This window comes from Crocodylus porosus, unplaced genomic scaffold (assembly GCF_001723895.1).
Source record: "Crocodylus porosus isolate Cpor-Errol unplaced genomic scaffold, CroPor_comp1, whole genome shotgun sequence".
NCBI classification, from domain to species: domain Eukaryota; kingdom Metazoa; phylum Chordata; order Crocodylia; family Crocodylidae; genus Crocodylus; species Crocodylus porosus.
Genome location: NW_017728942.1, coordinates 2945065 through 2965116, shown reverse-complemented (window position 1 = coordinate 2965116; position 20052 = coordinate 2945065). Strand labels below are relative to the sequence as shown.

General features: G+C 41.8%; 1 protein-coding gene across 1 annotated transcript in view; it reads right to left on the bottom strand.

Moving 5' to 3' along the window:
- Window positions 1-5593: 5593 nt before the first annotated feature.
- DOK5 (docking protein 5) overlaps window positions 5594-20052 on the bottom strand; it is a 75817-nt gene continuing 61358 nt past the window's right edge. The window contains exons 7-8 of the mRNA XM_019548159.1: window positions 11527-11647; window positions 5594-7538 (exon numbers count right to left, since the gene is read on the bottom strand). Of these exons, the coding sequence (XP_019403704.1) occupies window positions 7471-7538; window positions 11527-11647 (189 nt within the window). The 3' untranslated portion in view covers window positions 5594-7470. The remainder of the gene's footprint in view (window positions 7539-11526; window positions 11648-20052) is intronic.

Below are 20052 nucleotides of genomic sequence, written 5' to 3'. Positions count from 1 at the left end.
TTTATGGCCCAAGGTCTGGGGAAGAGCAGCATGGGAAGACATGGTTTGATGTGGTGGAGCTTGGATAGGTGTTTGAATTGTAATACTCCTGTTACGCACAGAGCTATGCAAGAAATACTGTCAAAGAACCCTCCACTATAGGCTCCTTTTGTCTTTTCTCCCAATGGACAGCACAGCACTAGGCCTCAGCCTAACTACTAGACTAGCTTTATTCCCCAGATCTGCCATTTCTATGCCATTCTTCACTAAGGTTTCAGTTGCTGTCAAGCCAGCTCCATCTAGATGTCTCATCAAATATCATCATCAGATCATTCCTATTATCAACATATGTGAACACATGTATAGTAAAGTGCAAAAAATTTAATTAGAATTCAGCTGAAAAAAACATGTGGGAACTTAGTTTTTGCCTCCTATAAAACCAGGGGCTTTTAGGGGATGTAATCTCTTTTGCTCTGTTGACCAAACAACCTCTCCAGCCCATTAGGCTGGTGAGGATAATGCAAAGTTAAATATCCCACCAAACTGATTCTGATCCACTGCATACAATTACCTAATAGTGTGATAGATTTTTAACATTTAATTTCACCAATGATACTTTAGACAGAACACAGAACTTGAAGGAAAAGGTACTTTTAGATCCCTCTACCCACTCTCTGTAGACAGTTCCTCTAGAAAGACTATCAGATCCAGCTGATTTAAAGACCCTTCATTTAAAGGCCAAGGTCATAGCATTTTCTGTCTTCCTTATAATTGGATTGTTCAACCATAGGTAAAGTCTTGATGTATCAATCACTGCATGAAAGAAGGCTGAATAAAAGCATTTACTGAACTGCCACATCCGTGATAAAACAACAGAGGCTGTCAGCTCTCAAGGGAATAAATTAGTGGAAGAAAACCTGAAAGATAAAGACCTATTAGTCATAACATGCCCCAGATATAACTTATGTTCACAGTCCAGTTTAGAAATGGAACAAACCTAATCCTTGTTTGCTATAAATTAGGAATATCTTGTTACTGAATGGTGTAGCCTAAACAACGATGGGCTATTGGTTTCCCTCTTCAGAAGTACATACTGCTATTTTACAAATTTCCAGCCCTTCATAGAGGGCTGCTTCTCTGAAAGCCTCTCTCTCTCATTTCTGCTAGTTCAATGCTCTTGCTGATAGATACTAACAGTTTACATTTCACTAGTGCCTGGCACCTGAATAGTGCCTAAATTTTCAATGAACAGTTACATTTTCAGGTAACAATGGGGCAAAACCTGCAATACCCTACATGGATGGCTGGTTGCATTTGAAGATTCTGGGGGCACATCTTACACATTCAGTAATATGCAGTAGTTACTGTACATTTAGTTTAGAACTTGCTTAACAAAGTACTAACTAAATGCAGAATAACTAGAGTTACTGTGCCGTGGCACCATTGCATGTTTTTTAGTGATGCTTACTGCACAGTAGCCTAATACCACTGCACCATAGGGCTGTGTGAAACAGCACCGTTCCATTTTGCCTTGAGTTTTTATGGTTCAATGAAACAGTGTTTCATCTCAAATTTCATTTAGAGTCAAAACAGCTGTTTTGTTCCGTTCTGTCAAAACAGGCTGTTTTAAGTTTTGCTAGGGATGGGAAGTCAGACTAGCTGGGCTACTTCCTGACCCCCATGCTAGATCGTGCCAGGGCGGGAGGCAGCCCAGCTGGACTGGCTCCCCGACCCCCATGCTAGATCGTGCTGTCTAGCGCGGGGGCCAGGGAAGCAGGCCAGCTGTGCTGCCTCGCTGCCCCCTACCAGATCTTGTGCTGGGGATGGGAAGTCAGCCCAGCTGTACTAAATTCCCATCCCAAGCCTATGGTTGAAACATTTCGACTTTCAAAACATTTCAACCAACCTTATTTTGTTTTGAGGCTATTTCGAGGGCTTTTTTGCTTTGATTTTGCTCTTTCAACCTCAAAATCGGTCAAAATAGAGTCGAAACAAAATGGCCAGTGAAATTTCACACAGCCCTATTGCACAGCAGCGTATTAGCACAGTTTTTGCCCGGCATGCTGCTATGCAATGTTATTAGACTACAGAACATTAAGCGTCTTGTGTAGAGGTGCCCTGAGAGACTCAACGAAAACACAGAGGAGTGAATTGGCATCAAAGTTGAACCAGCTCTGCTTCCCTCCTTTCATCACAGAAGGCAGAACAAATGCACAGTAGCCATGGGGTTTGTCAATGCTGCACACCGCAGGGCAATGTAGCCATACCTGCTCAATCTTAGACTGCATTAGTCTGTGCTACATATACTTTATAGACAGAGAACTTCAGTTCAGTTGTTAGCTTGTGTCCTTTCGCTGGGATTAAGTGCTAGAGATAGAATGAAATGAACCTTTCAACTAACAGGCTCAAGGCATGGAAGAGGCCAATATGCATTTGAAAATAGTGCCTTTGTCAGATATTTGATGAAATCTCCAAGGGATTTAACATGCAGCTCATGATTCATTTCTGCTCAAACCAATTGTGTTGGTACTTGCTAATATGCCTCAAAACAAATGTAGACAACAGTGGGATTAATAAGATCCTCCAACAGCCAGCCAGTTCCGTTTTTCTTCCTTCATATCAGTGCTTTTATCTTCATTACCTCACATTAAATTTTATTCTTTTGTTTCCTTGCTTGCCTTGATTTTGTTTTATGGGCTTCTAGTTTAAAAGAGAAATTATGACCCTCTGATTTTGGCTCTATGGAAAATACATTAAAGCACACTATTGATATTTTCCTTTAGCTTTGGCACTTATATATTATTTTAGCTCTTGACATTCACCTTTCCAAAAACGAAGTATTAGGGCTTCATTTTTAAGTACATACTTAATTGTAGATATGTACTCAAGTGTCGGCGAAATCAATTGAATTACTGGTATGCCATATGCCCTTAAGGGTTTTTTCCTAAATAAGGATGACTATAAACATGATGTGTGCTTGGGAAAGTCGAGGCTTGAGAAACATATAAAGATATAAACTCCAGATATAAATGTTTTAGACACCTAGTCCTGCAGTGAAACAATGAGAGAATAAATAAAAGATACACATTACTAAGTTTGATGCACTTTAGTAAGAGTTTTCAGGACTACATGTGCTATTATTAACATTTCCCAAATTTTCCAAAATGTTAAGCACTCAAAGTTTCTTTTCTTTGACTGCACAAGTGAAACTTTCTGACCCTCAATTGAAGCAGATCAGTTCATATAAAATGCTCCACTTCTCCAAATGTTCTTGATGTTACTCTGCACTGGAGTAACTCTCTCAACCTTTTTTTATGATAATTTGTCAGGCATCAGAGTATCAGGCCTGCTCCTGCATGATGGAAAGAGACTCCATCTCCTGGCTGAAACAGGGAACCGTTTCTTTTGCACACTGGGTAGAGGCTTCAGGGAGATCAGAATTTGTATCCCTGCGTTTAGATCCTGGCCCATTGCCTAAATACACTGTTTCCTGTTTGAGCATATGCTTTGCTTTAATAGAAGGGAGACTGTTCGAGTGTGTGTAAACCACTTCCCTCATCTGCAGCACTGGCTGTAAATGTGCATAACCCTGGGTTAGGTGTACAGCCAGCGGGCAGCAGTACTGTAATGCCATAGTGCTTTTCACTTGCTGGATAAAATTCTGCGTTTCAGAGTATGGGAGGAGGATGCGTGCCAATTGGATTGAGAGAGTGTGCTCCTTTTATGTCTGTTTACAATGTCAGTAGCTTTTAATACATACCTTTCCACAGACAGTTCACTGTTTTCCTTATGAAATAAATGGCATTGGCAATCTGCGCATGTGGCTTTCTGTACATCTCCTGAGTCTGACAAAGCTGTTCTTTGAATTTCTTTTACAGAAACATATGCTCTGGAAATGGAATTGGAGCTCACTGCAATTAAAGCCAAGATTGTGAAGCTTTATATGAGGATGATTGCAGTAGGAGTTCACAGACCATTTCTCTTCCCATTATTTCTGTACACATATAAATGTTATCATCATAGACTCATGACTTCCCTGAGTATATGGAAAAATAAAGAGTTGAGCACACCAGCTGGAGGGTGGAAGGAGTGGATGGGATCTATATCCTTTTCCATGGGCTGATCCAGGATTTTGAAAATGGGGCTGCAGCTGGTGTGGCGCATTATCACTTACAACACAACACATTTTTCTCCAGCTAAAGAGAAACTAGAAGCTTTACAAATATGGTAAGGGGCTTGCACCATATTATTCAGTTTAAGGTCATAACAAAAAAAGAAATATCACCTTTGGAATGTGCACTAATTTGCTAGAGTATATATAACTTTTTTTAAAAGATCAACAAACTAGGCAAAAGGATATTGTATCATTAGTCCAGAAGTCATCATAGTTAAACGTACATCCCTTACTCACAATCATAAGACAAAATCTAGCCTCCTTAAGCATCTTGATAGTGCTTCCAATACTTCACTTAGTCATTTCTACACCCGTTAATATTACCACACCCGAGTTAAAGTTTTTAGCTGCAGCTAAAAACAGTCTGCAGGGCTGTAAAATAGAAGACACACATTACCCAGAATGGCTAACAGGCAGCATAATTGCAGAAGAAAGGATAGTTTAAATAATGAAACAGCAAGACCATTTAACAGGATAGAGGGTTGTTAACACTTGTGGAGTGGAGAGAGATTAACAGGAATCGGGGATGGTAATGAGCCAAGAAGTTATGACATTCTCAGCACTATCTGAATAGATTTGCCACTGCCCTTCCAAGGCAGTTTTCTTTAAAGTTTGAGTGGAGCAGGAATCAAGGTGGGGAGAGAGGGGATGCGGAGGGTACAACTGCCCCACTCCCTGTCTCCTTTCAGCAGGTCATCGTGCTTGTTGTTTCTTCTTCTTCAAAGTTTCTTTGGGTTGTTCTAGCTTGTAAAACCTTTGAGGTGAGACTAAGCCTCACAGTCTTGATTGTGGCCTTTGGACATTTTGGTACTTTAAAGCATTATAACATTTTTAAAAAATCCCAAGAATGGGATTATAGAAAATTGGGAGAAAATGGGTTAAAATCTGAATTGTTTAGAAAAGTGCTTGGATTTCTTACAGGAGCTCACACTTCCCTTTACTATATTGGAAAGTTCAGGATTTTCCTAGAACACAAAACTTTCAGTGAAAAATATTCAGCACTCATGGCTAGAGAGACAGGGGCACAGATGCCACAGTGAAGAGTCCACAAATTCCACAATGGGACAGGAGAATCATCAAATTCATTTATCAGAAGTTTGGTGTTTGTGAAAGACAATGCTCAGATTGTTACCATCCTGTGACCAGCCCAAACCATGTCTTCCATCTTACCACGATTTATAAACAGACCTGGACCCAAACTTGATCATCTTTGTGAGAGTTGGCTGATGGGAGTCATATCTGATGGACCTTTGGCTCTGAATTTGCAAACAAAGAACTCTTTTTAGCTCTAGAAGGAAGAGACTCTTTATTTAACCAACAGATTTCAAATAGTAAAGACAGCTCTGGCTTCTGACAGATATGGGAAGAGGCAATTACCGTGGCTTTAGGTCTTCCTGTTTTAAAATTCAAATAAAACCATCATTCTACGGTTACTTGATCTTTTTTTAAATGGATTTTATGAATATCACCATCTTACACTTCAGGACGTACCACAGTAAAGAGCACTAGTTCTGTAATCATACTTAAATAAAACGGCATGTTCCTGCTGAATCCACCTGACTCAGGCATATATGGATCTATCACTACTCAAGTGAGTGCTTCTTGCAGATACAAGAATAGGACATTTCACAAGTGACTTTGAGCAGAGCTCAAGCTAAAGACACACACCATTTTCTATACCAGAGTAGAATTGTTCTTCTGCCTGAATCCATTGTACACGCTATAAAAGGATTCAGTTATCTGCCTGAAAGAGAACAGGTTTTGTTTCAGAAGGAACAAAAATCCAAGACATAACATGGAGTTTCACAGAGTTACACATTCATACAAATGTGTATTATAATGATAGTATCACAATCAACCCTTGAGGATCTACCAACTGTCATGACCAATGATATTAAAAGAGGTAACAAATATTTTGCCCTTTCTCTTTCTCCTTGAAACAATTTAAAATATTAGCTGCCAATCACAGGGTGGCTTACCCTACTAACCAGGGAACTACATTATATTCTTTTCAAATTTTCAAATTTCAAATTTTCAATATGCATATATCAGCATATTGTATTGAGAATCAGAACCAGATCTCCTCCTAAATAAGCTCTGGTCCATAGTTTAGTGAACAGAAGTAAATATATTTGCAGTGAGATCAGTTTGACTATCTCAGTGCTTCACTCCTGGCACTGACTTGTAGCAAAGTTTTTAAAATTATTCTTAACCCAGTAACTATATATACATTCCCTCATTTGTACAATACCAGGATAATCATAACTAGCCACTTTTAAGATTCCTTCCATATTTAACACCCATAAAGCTATCCAATCCATCCGATACAGATTGCACACGCTAATCATTACATAAAATGTATGTCAGAATTAACATTCTGGTATCATATCCAGGCAAGCAGCATAAAAGACTCACTGTCAAGTACAGTAAAGAGGCAAAAATGGGGCCATTTTCAAAATTTATTTGAAGCTCAAGTAGGAAATCTTGTGGAAATTCCTATTCACTTCCCTAAAAAAAAAATACCATACCTTCTAAGCTATTATAAGGGTTTCTTGCTTTTGTTTCAAGAGGACCCAAAATAACCCACTTTCCCATTTACTTCCTTCTGCTAAATTATTATTGACTATGGCCATACACAGTTTCCTCAAATCACTGTACTGCCAATGCTGGCATTCACATGAAAAAGCACAAAAATGGTGAAAAAAAATGTTTTATTTCTAGCCACCAGAGCTGGAAGCAAACATATGAAAAATAAGACACTTGACAATGTCCTTTAAAAGTCAACCAGGTCTTCTACAGACTCTGTACACAGGAAGAATAGATTTAACTGCTGCATAAAACTGGCCACCATTTCTCAAAGGTCAAGGATTGGTCTGAACAATTATGTTAGTAAAGAAAGAATAAGAACTACACCAAACATGAACCATGGGATTGCTGACACAGTTGACATCACCTCACACAGCTCAATTAGACAAAGTGAAATCACAGTGCTCCACATCAGAGGACAAGTTAATATATTTACAACTGATATCTATCATACAAAAACATCAAGTCATATTTAAGGGGTCAATTTCCTTTCTGTTCAGATGTAAAATATGAAACAAACATTGGAGTCATTTCTTTTTTAAAGATCTGCAGAACAGATTTCACTTTTGCCAAAGTAAAAAATAAAATATATTGTATTGCAGGACTTTTTAATCCAAGCTGATTTTTTTTTCCCCCAGTAATTCCACTTTGCTTTCCTTCTTGCCATCATCATTATTATCCACCGGGGCAGTCCGTCACAAGACAAAGAGTTTTAAGTGCTTTGCAATCTTTTATCGATGCTCTGATCTGTAGGTGGGGAAAGTGTCTGTTCGATGAAGCTTCAGCGGGCTTGAAACACCTTTTGCAAATCAAATGCAAGAGAAAACAAAACAACACTTAGTCAAGCAGGTAGAGTATCTGTGCCTGGTACTTTATTACAAAACTGGCTAAGAATGAAATACATGTTAGGTAACTTAAATTACTTGAGGGAAAGACTGCCCCCGTGCAATCTATTGTACTGAGCCAGCAGTGCAGGACTGAGGAGGGACTTTGGAGAACTGCATTTCCCTTCATGGTTCTTTTCTTGCTCTCAGGTGGAACTGATCTGCTACATGTATCGGCAGAGATCACTTTTGCTCCAAGATGACTCAGTTTTACTAGTTGATATGCTGAGTGGGAGAGGCTAAGGCTCTACTCATTCATTCCTGGCACTCCTCTTCTCTCTCCCTGTTGCTTTGACCCCAAAGGTCCAATGCAGAGCAGGAAAGGATAGCCTCACATCTATACATACTCCAATGGAAGTATAGAAAACCATGGCCTTAAGTAAAGGTGTAAATAAAGTAAAGGTGTAAGTAAATAAATAAAGCTGCGTTAATATGGATTTACTCAGACTGAGTGATGCATCACTTTTCATTCATCACACTGGGAACGTTCACCAATGCAGGAAAATGGCAGTGTGGACACTTGGGCAATCCATTTCCATTAGGAATTGGAAAAGAGAGTCAAAGGATCAGGCAGGAAATCCTAGCATAGGAAATTCCAAACTGTTTTGATTTGACATTTCATAAAGGAAAAAAAAATCATTTGTTCAAAATGTCTAATTGATTCCCTCCCCCCCATACAGTCTCTCTTAACTGAAAGAAAAAAAAAAGATTTTTTTGTTTGCAAATTCCAATAAAACTATAATTTCTGCAGTGGGGGAAGAGGGAGGAATTCTTACATGAAGTATTTCAACCTTCTCTACTAAGTGGGCATGCCTACACGAGACTAATATGTGCAGAGGACTAATTATGCTGTGTATTAACACATCACAAAAAAGCTGTGCTATTGCACTAATGCACAGTAGAATTAGTCTGCTGTGCATTAACCTCACTAAAATGTGCTACTGCACAGTAGTACTAATTACTGCACATTCAGTTAGTACCGGTTATTACAGGCACTCAATTTAACATGCCATTACTACAGCGCCTTTATGCACTTGTAGATGCGCCCACTGAGTAAGATTGTACTTGGCACATGCAAGAGTATAGCCTGCTAGCCCCAACACTGAACAAAATTTATTTTATATCAAGCATTGCTTCTGGGGTTGGTTGGTGAATTCATGAAACGAAAGTAATTATAGGTACCACCAGAAAAGCAGCAGTAAAACAACACCCAAAGTAAACCGAAGCACTCTTGCTTGCTAACTGGAGTACTAGTCTCTGCAACTTATTTGTACAAGTGCCAGAACTTTTCAGAGAATGTAGGTCAATTTGCAAAGTCCTATTCTGGCCTCTATGAAGATACTTTTATCTAGTATAAAAAGACTATATTATCTTACTGTTCATCTTGTGTCAGATAAATCAGTTTGGAACTATTAGTTTACTAAAGGGTTTTTAGTATCAGCAACTGTAAAACAAATCAGCTGATTGTGTCAAATGCTGCAGTCACATTCTCAGTGGGTGCGTCTAACTGAGATACTTTACTGCACAGCAGACTAATCTACTGCACAGTAAAGCATCACTGTCTACACATGCAGGGCATTAACTGCACAGTACATATTTTACTGTACAGTAAGCCTAATGCAAATTAATAGCACATTTAGATATGCCCATTGTGTCCTAGACTGCTACTAGACTGTTACTAGCAGGTCAACTTCCCACGCTTTAATTTACTGAACAAAAGTTAACTGTCATTTATGTAAAATGCTGCCTTTATTATCCAATCATTTTACAAAACAATTGCAGCTTTTTTTGTGGTTACTATTTCTGCACATGCCCTAATATTAAGAGAATCTTAATACCATAGAAAGAACTCTGCTTAACTTTGTCTATGAGTTACTGAAAACTGTGGGGGAAAAATTAAAATGAAGCACAAAACTAGTTTGTGTGATTTTTTACCACAGCTTTTGAGATACTAGCTGTTCTGCAAAGCCTAGCTCCTGGAGTCATTTGAATCTAGAAGGCTCTCCACTTTCATTGTTAAGCTGAGCTGATCCCTTAAATCTGGTGCAAGATGACCAAACTCTTCTGATAGCAGGAAAAGCATCAGCAAACACAAACCCTGAAGCCAGGCAGCAAATAAAAAGGAAAAACAGATTTATGGTGTTTTTTGGGTTTTTTTTTTTAATCTCGTGATTTTGAGACTTGCTTTATCATTTCTCAAGTGTCTGAGGTTGGCAGATGGGGTCTGCCCCTTGAAATTAGAGCTCTTTTGTGCTTCTGCACCAGCCTCTGAACATTTCTGTGGAATACGCATTTATCACCTTGGTTTCCATTACTTCTATTTAGCTACTATCTCTGTGTGCCCACATGCTCTCTTCTTTATAGCATTCAATTGCAGTCAGGAGATGTCAGGCCTTGACCTCTCCTGATAGTTTTTCTCCCTCTCTCGGTCAGATTTTTGCTCACCTTGCTCTGACTATATTTAACAGTTTCCAGTAGCTTTCCCCTTTGCTTCACCCCGTGTATTCCTCAGACACAAATAGATATCCCTTTGCTCTCCCAGTAATATGAATGTTCCCTACTGATGTGCCCTACCTGGTAAGCCACCCCAGAAAGGGGGAAGAGCTAAGGATACAGCCCACTCTTTCCCTGGTCTCTCCTCATGATATCTCTGAACAGATCACATACCCAAAGTAAAGGCTTCCTCACCAATAGTATACCAACTTACTCATTTCATTCTAATTCATTTCAAACAAGCCCGACGCTATAAAAAAGTAGGTGGAAAAAAGGTGGTTTTATAATAGGAATGTGTGTACTGACTTAGAGGCAGAGAGGTGCTGAGCAACTGCAACTCCTCTACCCCCCCAGTGTCAATGGCAATAACAAGATACAGCTTCAAATTATGGTATGACATTTAATCTACTTGAGAAATGGATAGTTACATTTGAGTCAAAGATCTGTGCCTGAGAGGAGGTAACTGCAATCTATTCTCTTGAGATCAGGTTTTTAAAGTGCAAGCGCAGGATTTCCAAAAATGTTGCGCCTTGGGCTAACTGTACTCCCACTGGAGTCTATGGGATCTTTGCCGGATTAAGAACCTGATAGTCTTCTGATTTTGGACAGTGTCTAAAGACACCCACACTACTCAGCATTCCCAGCAGACCCCTAAACAATGTTGAATGGAGGTACAGACCCCTCTGAATTGTAAGTGTGGGTAGTCACACACTTTAGCTTGATCATAGTCATCTTTCACAGATCCCTTAGACATAGTCTGCAGATCCCCTGGGGTTGAAAACCACTGAGTTAGGGCATGAAATTGGCCAGCAGGATAAATGCCCTTCCTAGCCACTAGATGTCGTTCAATGATCACAAGAAAGCCAATAATAGGCTGCATAGAGATATGCTAAACATCAGATCCAATTTTACTGACACTTGTCCAGAATTTCACAGGAGATCTGCTGGAATATGCATTACCGCTTAGGCCAGCAACAGGAAGGACATCCGATACAGACCTCTAGCGTATGCAAAGCTTCACAAAGAGGCAGGACACATCCCTGACACAAAGGCTACTCCCTGACATATTTCAAGTCCCTGATCCAGCTCATGGAGGCCAAAGAGCTGTTCAAAGAAAAGATGGCTAGAATTATTGAACATGGTCGAGTCAACGTACTCTTCCCGAGCATCATCCTTGGAAAGAACCACGTTGTTTTGACTGAGATTTAACCCCCAAAATATTAGCCCAAGACATCGTGGAGGCGTTCAACTCAGATGGCTAAAGGTCTGGCTACGGGAAATATTGAGCTAACTTACTGAGCGGCAGAGCTGCCAGCACTGTCTAAACAGGGAACTGTTCCTAGGACAAGGGCCCAAACCACCAAGGGGTTCTAGTTAGCACAGTTTTAGCTTTAATCCTCCCTTCCTTACCTTGTAGGCCGTAGAGTTGGCCAGTGCTGTGCTGCCGTGTAATGTGCTGCCAGTAGGCACTCCGAGGCAAGGGCACCATGGTGCTGAGAGACACAGCTCGTTCACTCATTTTCATTTGAAGCTATAAAATAAAAGAGCAAAAGGGACATCAAGGATAGAGCATGACAGCAGCACTGCTGACAGTCCTCACAGACAGATCGTGCGGGAGGCAAAAGTTATACAAAAACACTTGGTGGAATTGCTGCTTAATTACTTCTTCCTCTGCTCAGGCCCAAATTGTACCATTCTCTGCTGGCAACGGGACTCGGGAAGTTAGGGCAAGGCTGCATGGGGGCACACGGTGCAGGATGGAAGAGGGGTGTGCAAAGAGAGCCAAAACCCCTGGTGAGATGAGACTGGTTCTGCTTCAGGCTGAAGCTAGGCAGCTACAAGTGGGATTGGGAGAGAAGCAGAACACAAGGAAGCTCTGGCCCATTCCCCCTTTTCCAGGCAGCAGAACATCTCCCTAGACTGCGGGTTTGCCTTCTCTCCCTCAGGACGAACCACACCTGAGAATCTGGTCCTCAGTCTTTGCGTCCTGGGTAGGGAAAGAAAAGCTGTTGCTCTTTTCATCTCCTTGTCTATCTTGCAGACGGAGGAATTTTCTTTCCGAATCATGTACAGCGCAAGAGCTCGTTGGCTCCTGAACACAAACTCAATCTGTCCTTTGTGCAGCTCCACTCAGTTAACTACGACAACGCAAGGTGCACCAGTTCTAAAGCAAGTGGGACTAAAAAATACCTTGGTAGAGAGTTAAAATTGATGGAGCCCTGAGGAAGGGGACTGCGATATATTGAGCATGGCACGGTGCTGCACGTTGCACGGAGCGGTTCTTGGCAGAATGAATCGGGCGTTTGATAAGCGGGGCGTAAAATAGCTAATCCAGTTCTCCCTGGCAAAAGACTTTGACCTAGCAAATCTGACAAAATGTGTCATCCTCTAGTGTGATGCAAAACCAGCACACGAGAAACTAGTGTGAAGCCTGGATTTGAGGTACATGTATCTGTGGTACACGCAAGGAATTAGAAGAGGAGGCTGCCGGCTATTGCTATCCAAGCAGAGTGGTGAAGCTGAGACTGGGCTGGGACAGATCAGCAGAGATCATACCAAATGTGTTCTAGGAGAGGGTAAGGCTTTGGGAACCTTGGGTAAGTAATTCACCTGGCTAAGAGATTATTATTTATCTGGACTTCGTCTATCAAAGTTTTAAGTAAACCCGGGCAACTGTGGAGCATACATAGTGCAAGTTACTGAAGAAAGCCAGGGAAGTTAGGGATTGCATCCCTACTTGGGTAAACTGGTAAGTATGGTCTGCACTGTATTTAACTGGGGATCAATTAGCCTGAAATTTGAACAAAATACAGCCCCCTCTACATGTGCAGGTAAAGGCGCAATGGGATCTAATGTGCAATCCACACAATTGCACATTAGATACCATTGTGCCTTACTCCCCGTGCTGGGGAAACAAGCAAGCTCCCACGACTGGCTGCTCCTCAGTTGTGAGGGGTTCCCAGACATAGGGGCACCCTATGCGCCCCCAGGGCTGTGAGATCTTGGTAGCTGCAATCTTCCAGGCCTGGGGGTACAGTGAGCAGCTCCACACACCCCCAGGGCTGGCAGATGGCAGCTGTGTCTCATTGCTGCCAGGACCAGCTGGATCTGGGCACCTGGAGGCATGCGTCTGAGGGGCAGAGTTGTCCAGGACCCAGTGTTGGCAGCTTCAGGGGCTGAGAGTCCCCTTACTTTCAGGACTCCCAGCCCTTGCTGGGGATGGTGCACCTGCTACACCTGGAAATTAAAGCTAAATAGCAAATTAAAGCTTGACAGTTAGTACAGTTTTAAGGTCTAATTTTATAGCTGGTTCGAGCTTTTTATGGAGTAATAAGTTCTTTGCACATGTAGCTGGTCTCAAGGGAATTGAGTAATACATGAAATGAGAGGCTTAAGATTTGCAAAACGCATTACAAAGACACACATTAATTTTGCACAACCCTATTCAGACAGGATCTTCCTGCCCAGTTGTTCTGCCTAGCATCTATCATCTCTGTATTAATGCCATTCACCTGCTAGCTGAGGATTTTCAAGTTGTATTGGCATAGCTGCAGCATGACATTGTTTAAAGATTATCACACACGCATGCCAAGAGAAGGGCAGGTTTTCAAAAGCCAGGAATTACAGTAGCATCATTTTGCTGCAACCAATAGCTTCTTCCCAGTTTGCTTTTCTAGAGACATAACAGCTAACAAAATTACTGTAGTCCTCTAATAAAAACTTTTCTGATGCCTACCACTTCTAAAATAAGAGGCATCAAATTAAAAAGCAGTTTTTGGGGCCCTCATATTTTATGCACTGATATTGTATCCGCAGTTGTGGGTCCACACCCATTTTGCATACATAAACACACTGATAGCACATCTAGTGCATAAGCAGTCAATAAGCCTGTGTTGTCACCCCTTTAGAAAGGTGTAAACTGAAGCACCAAAAGAGCAAGTGTGACATGGTTAAACCAGAGCAGCATAATGCATGACAGCAATCAAAATATTTAACTATAAAAATGTCTTTTCCCTCTCCATTTGCCCCCTTGGACAGCTAAAAAGTTACATGCTCTGTTTATGAAACTATCCATGACATTTTACAAAAGCAGACTCCTCTCATTTAGTTTTGCAGACAAGGAGCAGGTAAGAACCCTTTAAGATATTAGTTTATTTCACTGCAAAGAGAACGGGTCAAGCAAGCACACAGAAGAGGCGGATCTGAGGGCTGGCTGGCTTCAAGGAGAAAAAGGAAGGCTTTGAAGTTTTTTTTTTTTAGAAGCCATTTACCCTCAGCCTCCTCTCTGTAAGGTGTGGACATTGTGCCTGGGATCTGAAAGAACAAACAAATATCAAATCAACCACTGCTCTTTAAAACACCCACATCCGAGTTACTAATACTGAATCACTCTGCAGGATACATGCTTCCACCTACGCAGTATATTTATTAAATGCAGTTCCTTCAATAAAGTATCAGCAGAAGTTGCACTGTTACCATACATTTCAGCACCATGGAAACAAACAAGGAATCTATTCCAGGAAAGGGAAAATTTATTGGGACGCTGTGACTGATGATTCCCAACTGCTCAAAATCCTTTGGCAGCCCGAGTTCTGGTTAATGGTGTCCTTTCAGGGTACATCTTACACCCTTGTGGCAATCCCTGAGACCACCACTGAAAAAAAAAAATCCAAACAACAAGGCTCCCCCGCCACTCCCTCCTCCTCTACACATGTGGCCTGCTGGAAAGATGTTGTATGGCCAGCATTCAAATGACAACAGGTATGTCCTGCATCGCTTTCATGAGCACGCCAGGAGACTGAGGGTCCCCAAGAACATCCCTGCACCAAAAAGGCATCACTTTTGGACAAATGCCTGTATAGTACAAGAGCAAGTGGGAGGGACTCGTTTCTCAGCACCAGTTTCAAAATCACCATGGAAGCAGACATACCCCAAGGCAAGTTAGGTCATAAAGTAGGGGAGTATGAGCAACAATTCCATATTCCCAAAGGGTTTGTCTGGAACAACGGAGAATCTCCAGCAGGCAGGGAATGGTCTTGAGAAAGATTTAACAAAAAAAGAAAGCCAAGGACCTGAAAGAATAAATTCTGAACAACAGACAGGTCAGAGAAATGGCCCTGGAAAGTGGAGAATCACCATGTTATGCCCTTGATGTATAAACGTCATCAGTGCACCTGGGATTTCATGCAAATATTGTTTTGATGAGGACTGATTTCATTCTCATAATAAATCTACTGTATCTCTACGGCAACAGAAAGCGCAAGAATGACATGATAGTGGGCTGGCTTTACTCCATGTCGCCACTTACCACCAGTAAGTAAATTAAAAGCAGCGGGAAACAATATGCTGGCATGCACGTGCACAATGGTTACAACTTGGCCAGGAGGGGAGACAGCGACTCTGCACTGCATTAATGACTGGTGAATCACTGGTTTGTTAAGTGAAGGGTGTGACAGGGCCAAGGCACCGGGGTGGCCATGATGCCCCCTGCCCAGCTTAAGCTCTAAGATAGCCCTTCTCTAATTACTCACCCTCCATGCTTGTTCTTAGTAAAGAATAGGGAAAGGAGGCTGCCCACAGGCCTTAGAGTGAGTCTTAGTCCTTCAACTTGCTATCTGATCCCTCCAGGGCAAGTGTGGCCTTAAAGGCCAATTGTGTGGCTCCGTGCACCCTACACCACACCCCAGGCTTGCAGGTGCTATCACGTCTGATGTTCCCTTTTTGTCCTCCCCTCCTCTAGACTGGGGGGACACTTTGTATCCTGCTCAGCCCCTCTGAACTACCTGAACTACTGGCTTGCTGAGCATGCCTTAAGCCTGCCACCAATGATGCTCACAGCTTGTGACGCAGGCAAAAGCATCAACATAAATTAATGGCAACTTGCCTGCATGCACCGATCTCACTGTACCTGGACAAGACTCCCCTGTGCCCCAGGCCTCCATAGTGGTGTGCCCCAATCCCTTGTTCTTTCATGAGCCTCACTACCCTGCTAGCTGAAGCTCCTCTCTTTGGGGCTCTCAGAGCTAGACTGCCTGACCATTTCAGGCTCTGGGCTTATATAGCTCAAGCCTGAGTCCTCTTCTGGTCAGGTGAGTCACTCATTAGCCCCCTCCACACCACCTGGGAACTGCCTCTCAGTCAACTTTTCCTCTTAAAGAGGGAAGGCACACTAAGCATCATGCCACAAAAGGCACTGAATCCCAAATTGACTATGTAATGGAAAATGCTTGGATATTTATCATATTTTCTATGGTTCTATGATTTAGATAATCAGTCGTCTCATTGATTAAAGGCTATCCAGATGGATTCAAAGACAGCCCCATCCAAAAATATGCTCTTTTCCATGTTGGGACCCCATCTTTCCACAACCATCATTGTAACAACTTTGGGTGGCTTGCTGGTAAACCATGTTCTAGAACCTGCGGTCCTATTTAGATGAACATTTTGGGATAGCTTCTTGTTTTTCTCATAGATCAATTACAGTGAAATTCTTAAATTACAGTTGTTTCAGGCCTTTGTAACAGCTGGTAGGATAATGAACTGTGAAGAAGCTCTCGCAGAGAGACAGAATGTACTGGCTCTTCGGACAGGTGACCGTGGTTATACTATGATCATTAGCAGTGTTTTCATTGTATGTTAATGTTCATTGTCAAGTAGCTGGTGCAATCTTTTGATTTATTTGCAACATAAGAAGTAATTGGGAGGATCTTAAGGCTAAATGTGTTAGCATTGTACCATATCACCATTGAGGACAAACCATTTGCTAGCTGTTACACAAGCACTGCACTTTCTGAAATAAAGTGTGACAGGATGTTATTGCTTTGGTGCTTCAGTCAGCCACAGTTTCCATCTTTATCTTTAAAGGGACTCCATTCTGTACTCAGAGACAAGGAGAGCCTTTTAGTCCTTATTAAAATAACGTAATACAATTGTAAAGATGTTACAAATAGTATCCATACAGCTAACCCCATTAGACATTTCTGTGGGTGAATGCTTCTTCTTAATCAAGAAGAGCATCCTTAAAAACACTTCTTCAACCAAAATGCAGAGGTGAATTTTATCTGCAGCACCTTTAAATAGGATCTCTAATTCTTCTTGTGTAGTTCCACTGTGTTTAAACCCTGAATTATTTCTACAGGACTTGCAAAGCTTGTTAAAGTTTTCTGTGAAAACAGATAAAGGGCCATATTATGGTTCTTACCATAGTCTCTTCTAGCATTTCAGTAGCATAAAAGACGTGTGAAGCTGCTTCAGGTGGATACCTCCAAATTTCCTGGGGTACCATTAGGAGCATGCCCAAGTGACAGTTATGAGAATGTAACCTAGTCCTGAGGATGCACCAATTAGCAGCAGTTCTGGGTTTTTAGGGTGGGAATAGATGATGTGAGGACATATTCACTCCTTTAACAACTCAGCTAACACTAAGGCCTGGACTCAAGCCATCCCCTTTAAACAAACCAAACGGACAGAAACCCCCTACAACTCAAACCCTCACAAATTCACATTTCAGATGCTTTCTTGGGCAGATGGAAAAGACGACATTTTAGTCAAAGATTTGTTTATAGGCTTCAGTCTATTTACTCAGTTGGGGTGAATATACATTTCAAAGATTTATGAAACACACTGATTATAAAGTACCTGCATATGCATAAGGTAGATCTTAGTCCTGAGATTATTACATTGAGATGATTGCACTCTCAGTATTCATTAGGGCTTTTTTCCCTTGATGAAGCAGATTCATGTAATCAATACAAACTGCTTAAGATTGTAATTGCTCAGTTAAGTAGCAGTTAGCAAATGAAATGCAATAGAAATGCAAATGCTGTAGAACAGGAAACAATAATTGTATTTATGTTGGCAATTTCGGATAGGTATAATATATTCATTAGAAATGTCAATATCCCACTCAAACCTAGGTGGCCTGTTGGGCAAGAGAGGGAGGGGCAACTCTCCACCATGAATGACCAGGTACCCTGCTACAACTGGGTCAATGCAGTCAAGAATCTGGAAACAGGCTCAAATCCGTATCTCCGGATCTGTAGCAAGACCAACTGCTCTGGCACCATGTCCCTGTAATATTTCAATGGCCCTCTTAAATTGTTGGTGAGCTTTTGTTTGTTATACTTTGTTAGCTTTTTACTTGAATTCCCCACCTATTCTGCTAGCATTAAATCAGGAAAGTCTTTTGTTCTAGTCTAGTTGATGGGAAATACCATTTCCACCTGTAGTATAACAAGTGCACACAGAAATGGACATCATTAGCGACTTCTCATCAATTATCCAACTGAAGTTGTTCCAGGAAAAAATAACCCCCCCAAACAGTCAGAGTATCCAGGCTGCCCTGTGAACTAGCTAATAGAATACTTCCAAACAATGCCAGTTTTCTTCTGACAGGAGTAAGGAGGTTCACTCTGATAATGTCTTGACATTTCATCATAAAAAGTAATGAGGTTCCTTCCTAACCTACCAGGACTGAACCTGACATAAATGGCAACAGTCGGCTCCTATAATTCTGCTGCTCACTTATTATGACAGCTGGATAATCTTTCATAGTCTTTGAAAAATGTGTTTATTACCTTTCTAATAGCTGGGAGTTTAAAAATGAAAAGGAGGAATGAATGAATGCAGCACAGCAAGGTATATGCAAGGTCAGCTCCCAGACTGCTGCGCTGGGCAGCACAGTTTGGGAAGAAGGTGAGCAACTCTCAGTGGTGAAAGACCGGGTTAGGGACGATTTAGAAAAGCTGAACATGTGCAAGTCTATGGGGCCAGATGCAACGCATCTGAGGGTACTGAGGGAGTTGGCTGTGACTGCAACTCTGGCTATTATCATCGAAAATTCATGGTGATTGTGAGAGGTCATGGACGATTGGAAAAGAGTAAATATATTGTCAATCTTTAAGAAAGGGAAGGAGGAAAATCTAGGGGACTACAGACCAATCAGCCCCACTTCAGTCCCTGGAAAAATCATGAAGCAGGCCCTCAAGGAATCCAATTCTAAGCACTTGGAGGAGAAGAAAGTGATCAGGAACAGTCAGCATGGATTCACCAAGGACAAATCATGCCTGACCAACCTGACTGCCTTCCGTGATGAGATGACTGGCTCTGTGGATGCAGGGAAAGCGGTATACCTTGGCTTTAGATGAGCTTTTGATAAGGTCTCCCACAGCATTCTTGCAAGCAAGTGAAGAAAGTATGGATTGGAGGAATGGACTGTAAGGTGGATAGAAAACTGGCTGGAGCATCAGGCTCAGCAGATAATGATCAATGGCTCTCCAACTAGTTGGCAGCCACTATCAAGCAGAGGGTAGGGCTCACATTGAGAGTGACCAAGACAAATCAGAGGATTGAACTACAGGAAGTCTCATGAGGTTCAACACGGACAAGTGCAACGTCCTCAACTTAAGATAGAAGAATCCCTTGTACCACTACACACTTGGGACCAGCTGGCTAAGCAGCAGCTCTGAAGAAAAGAACCTGGGGGTTGCAGGGGACAATAAGCTCTATAAGAGCAAACAGCATGCCCTTGTTGTGAAGAAAGTTAATGGCACATTGGGCTGCATTAGTAGGAGTACTGCCGACAGATTGAGGGAAGTGGTTATATCCCTCTATTCTGCACTGGTGAGGTCACATCTGGAGTCCTCTGGCCATTTTGGGGCCTGCACTACAGCAAGGATGTTCAAAAGGTGGACAGTCCAGCAGAAAGCAACAAAAATGGTGAGTGGACTAGGGCACATGACTTACAAAAAGAGGCTGAGGGAAGGGGCCAGGGCTGCACTGCCACAACAACGATCCGGCCCCTCACAGCTCTCCTACTGTCCATCCGTGGCTTGCCAACATCTTACAAATTGAGGTTGTGGGTGTTTTTGGCACTCTGACCCAAAACGTTGCCAACCCCTGCCACAGACATCAACCTGCCCATTCAATACCTTAATA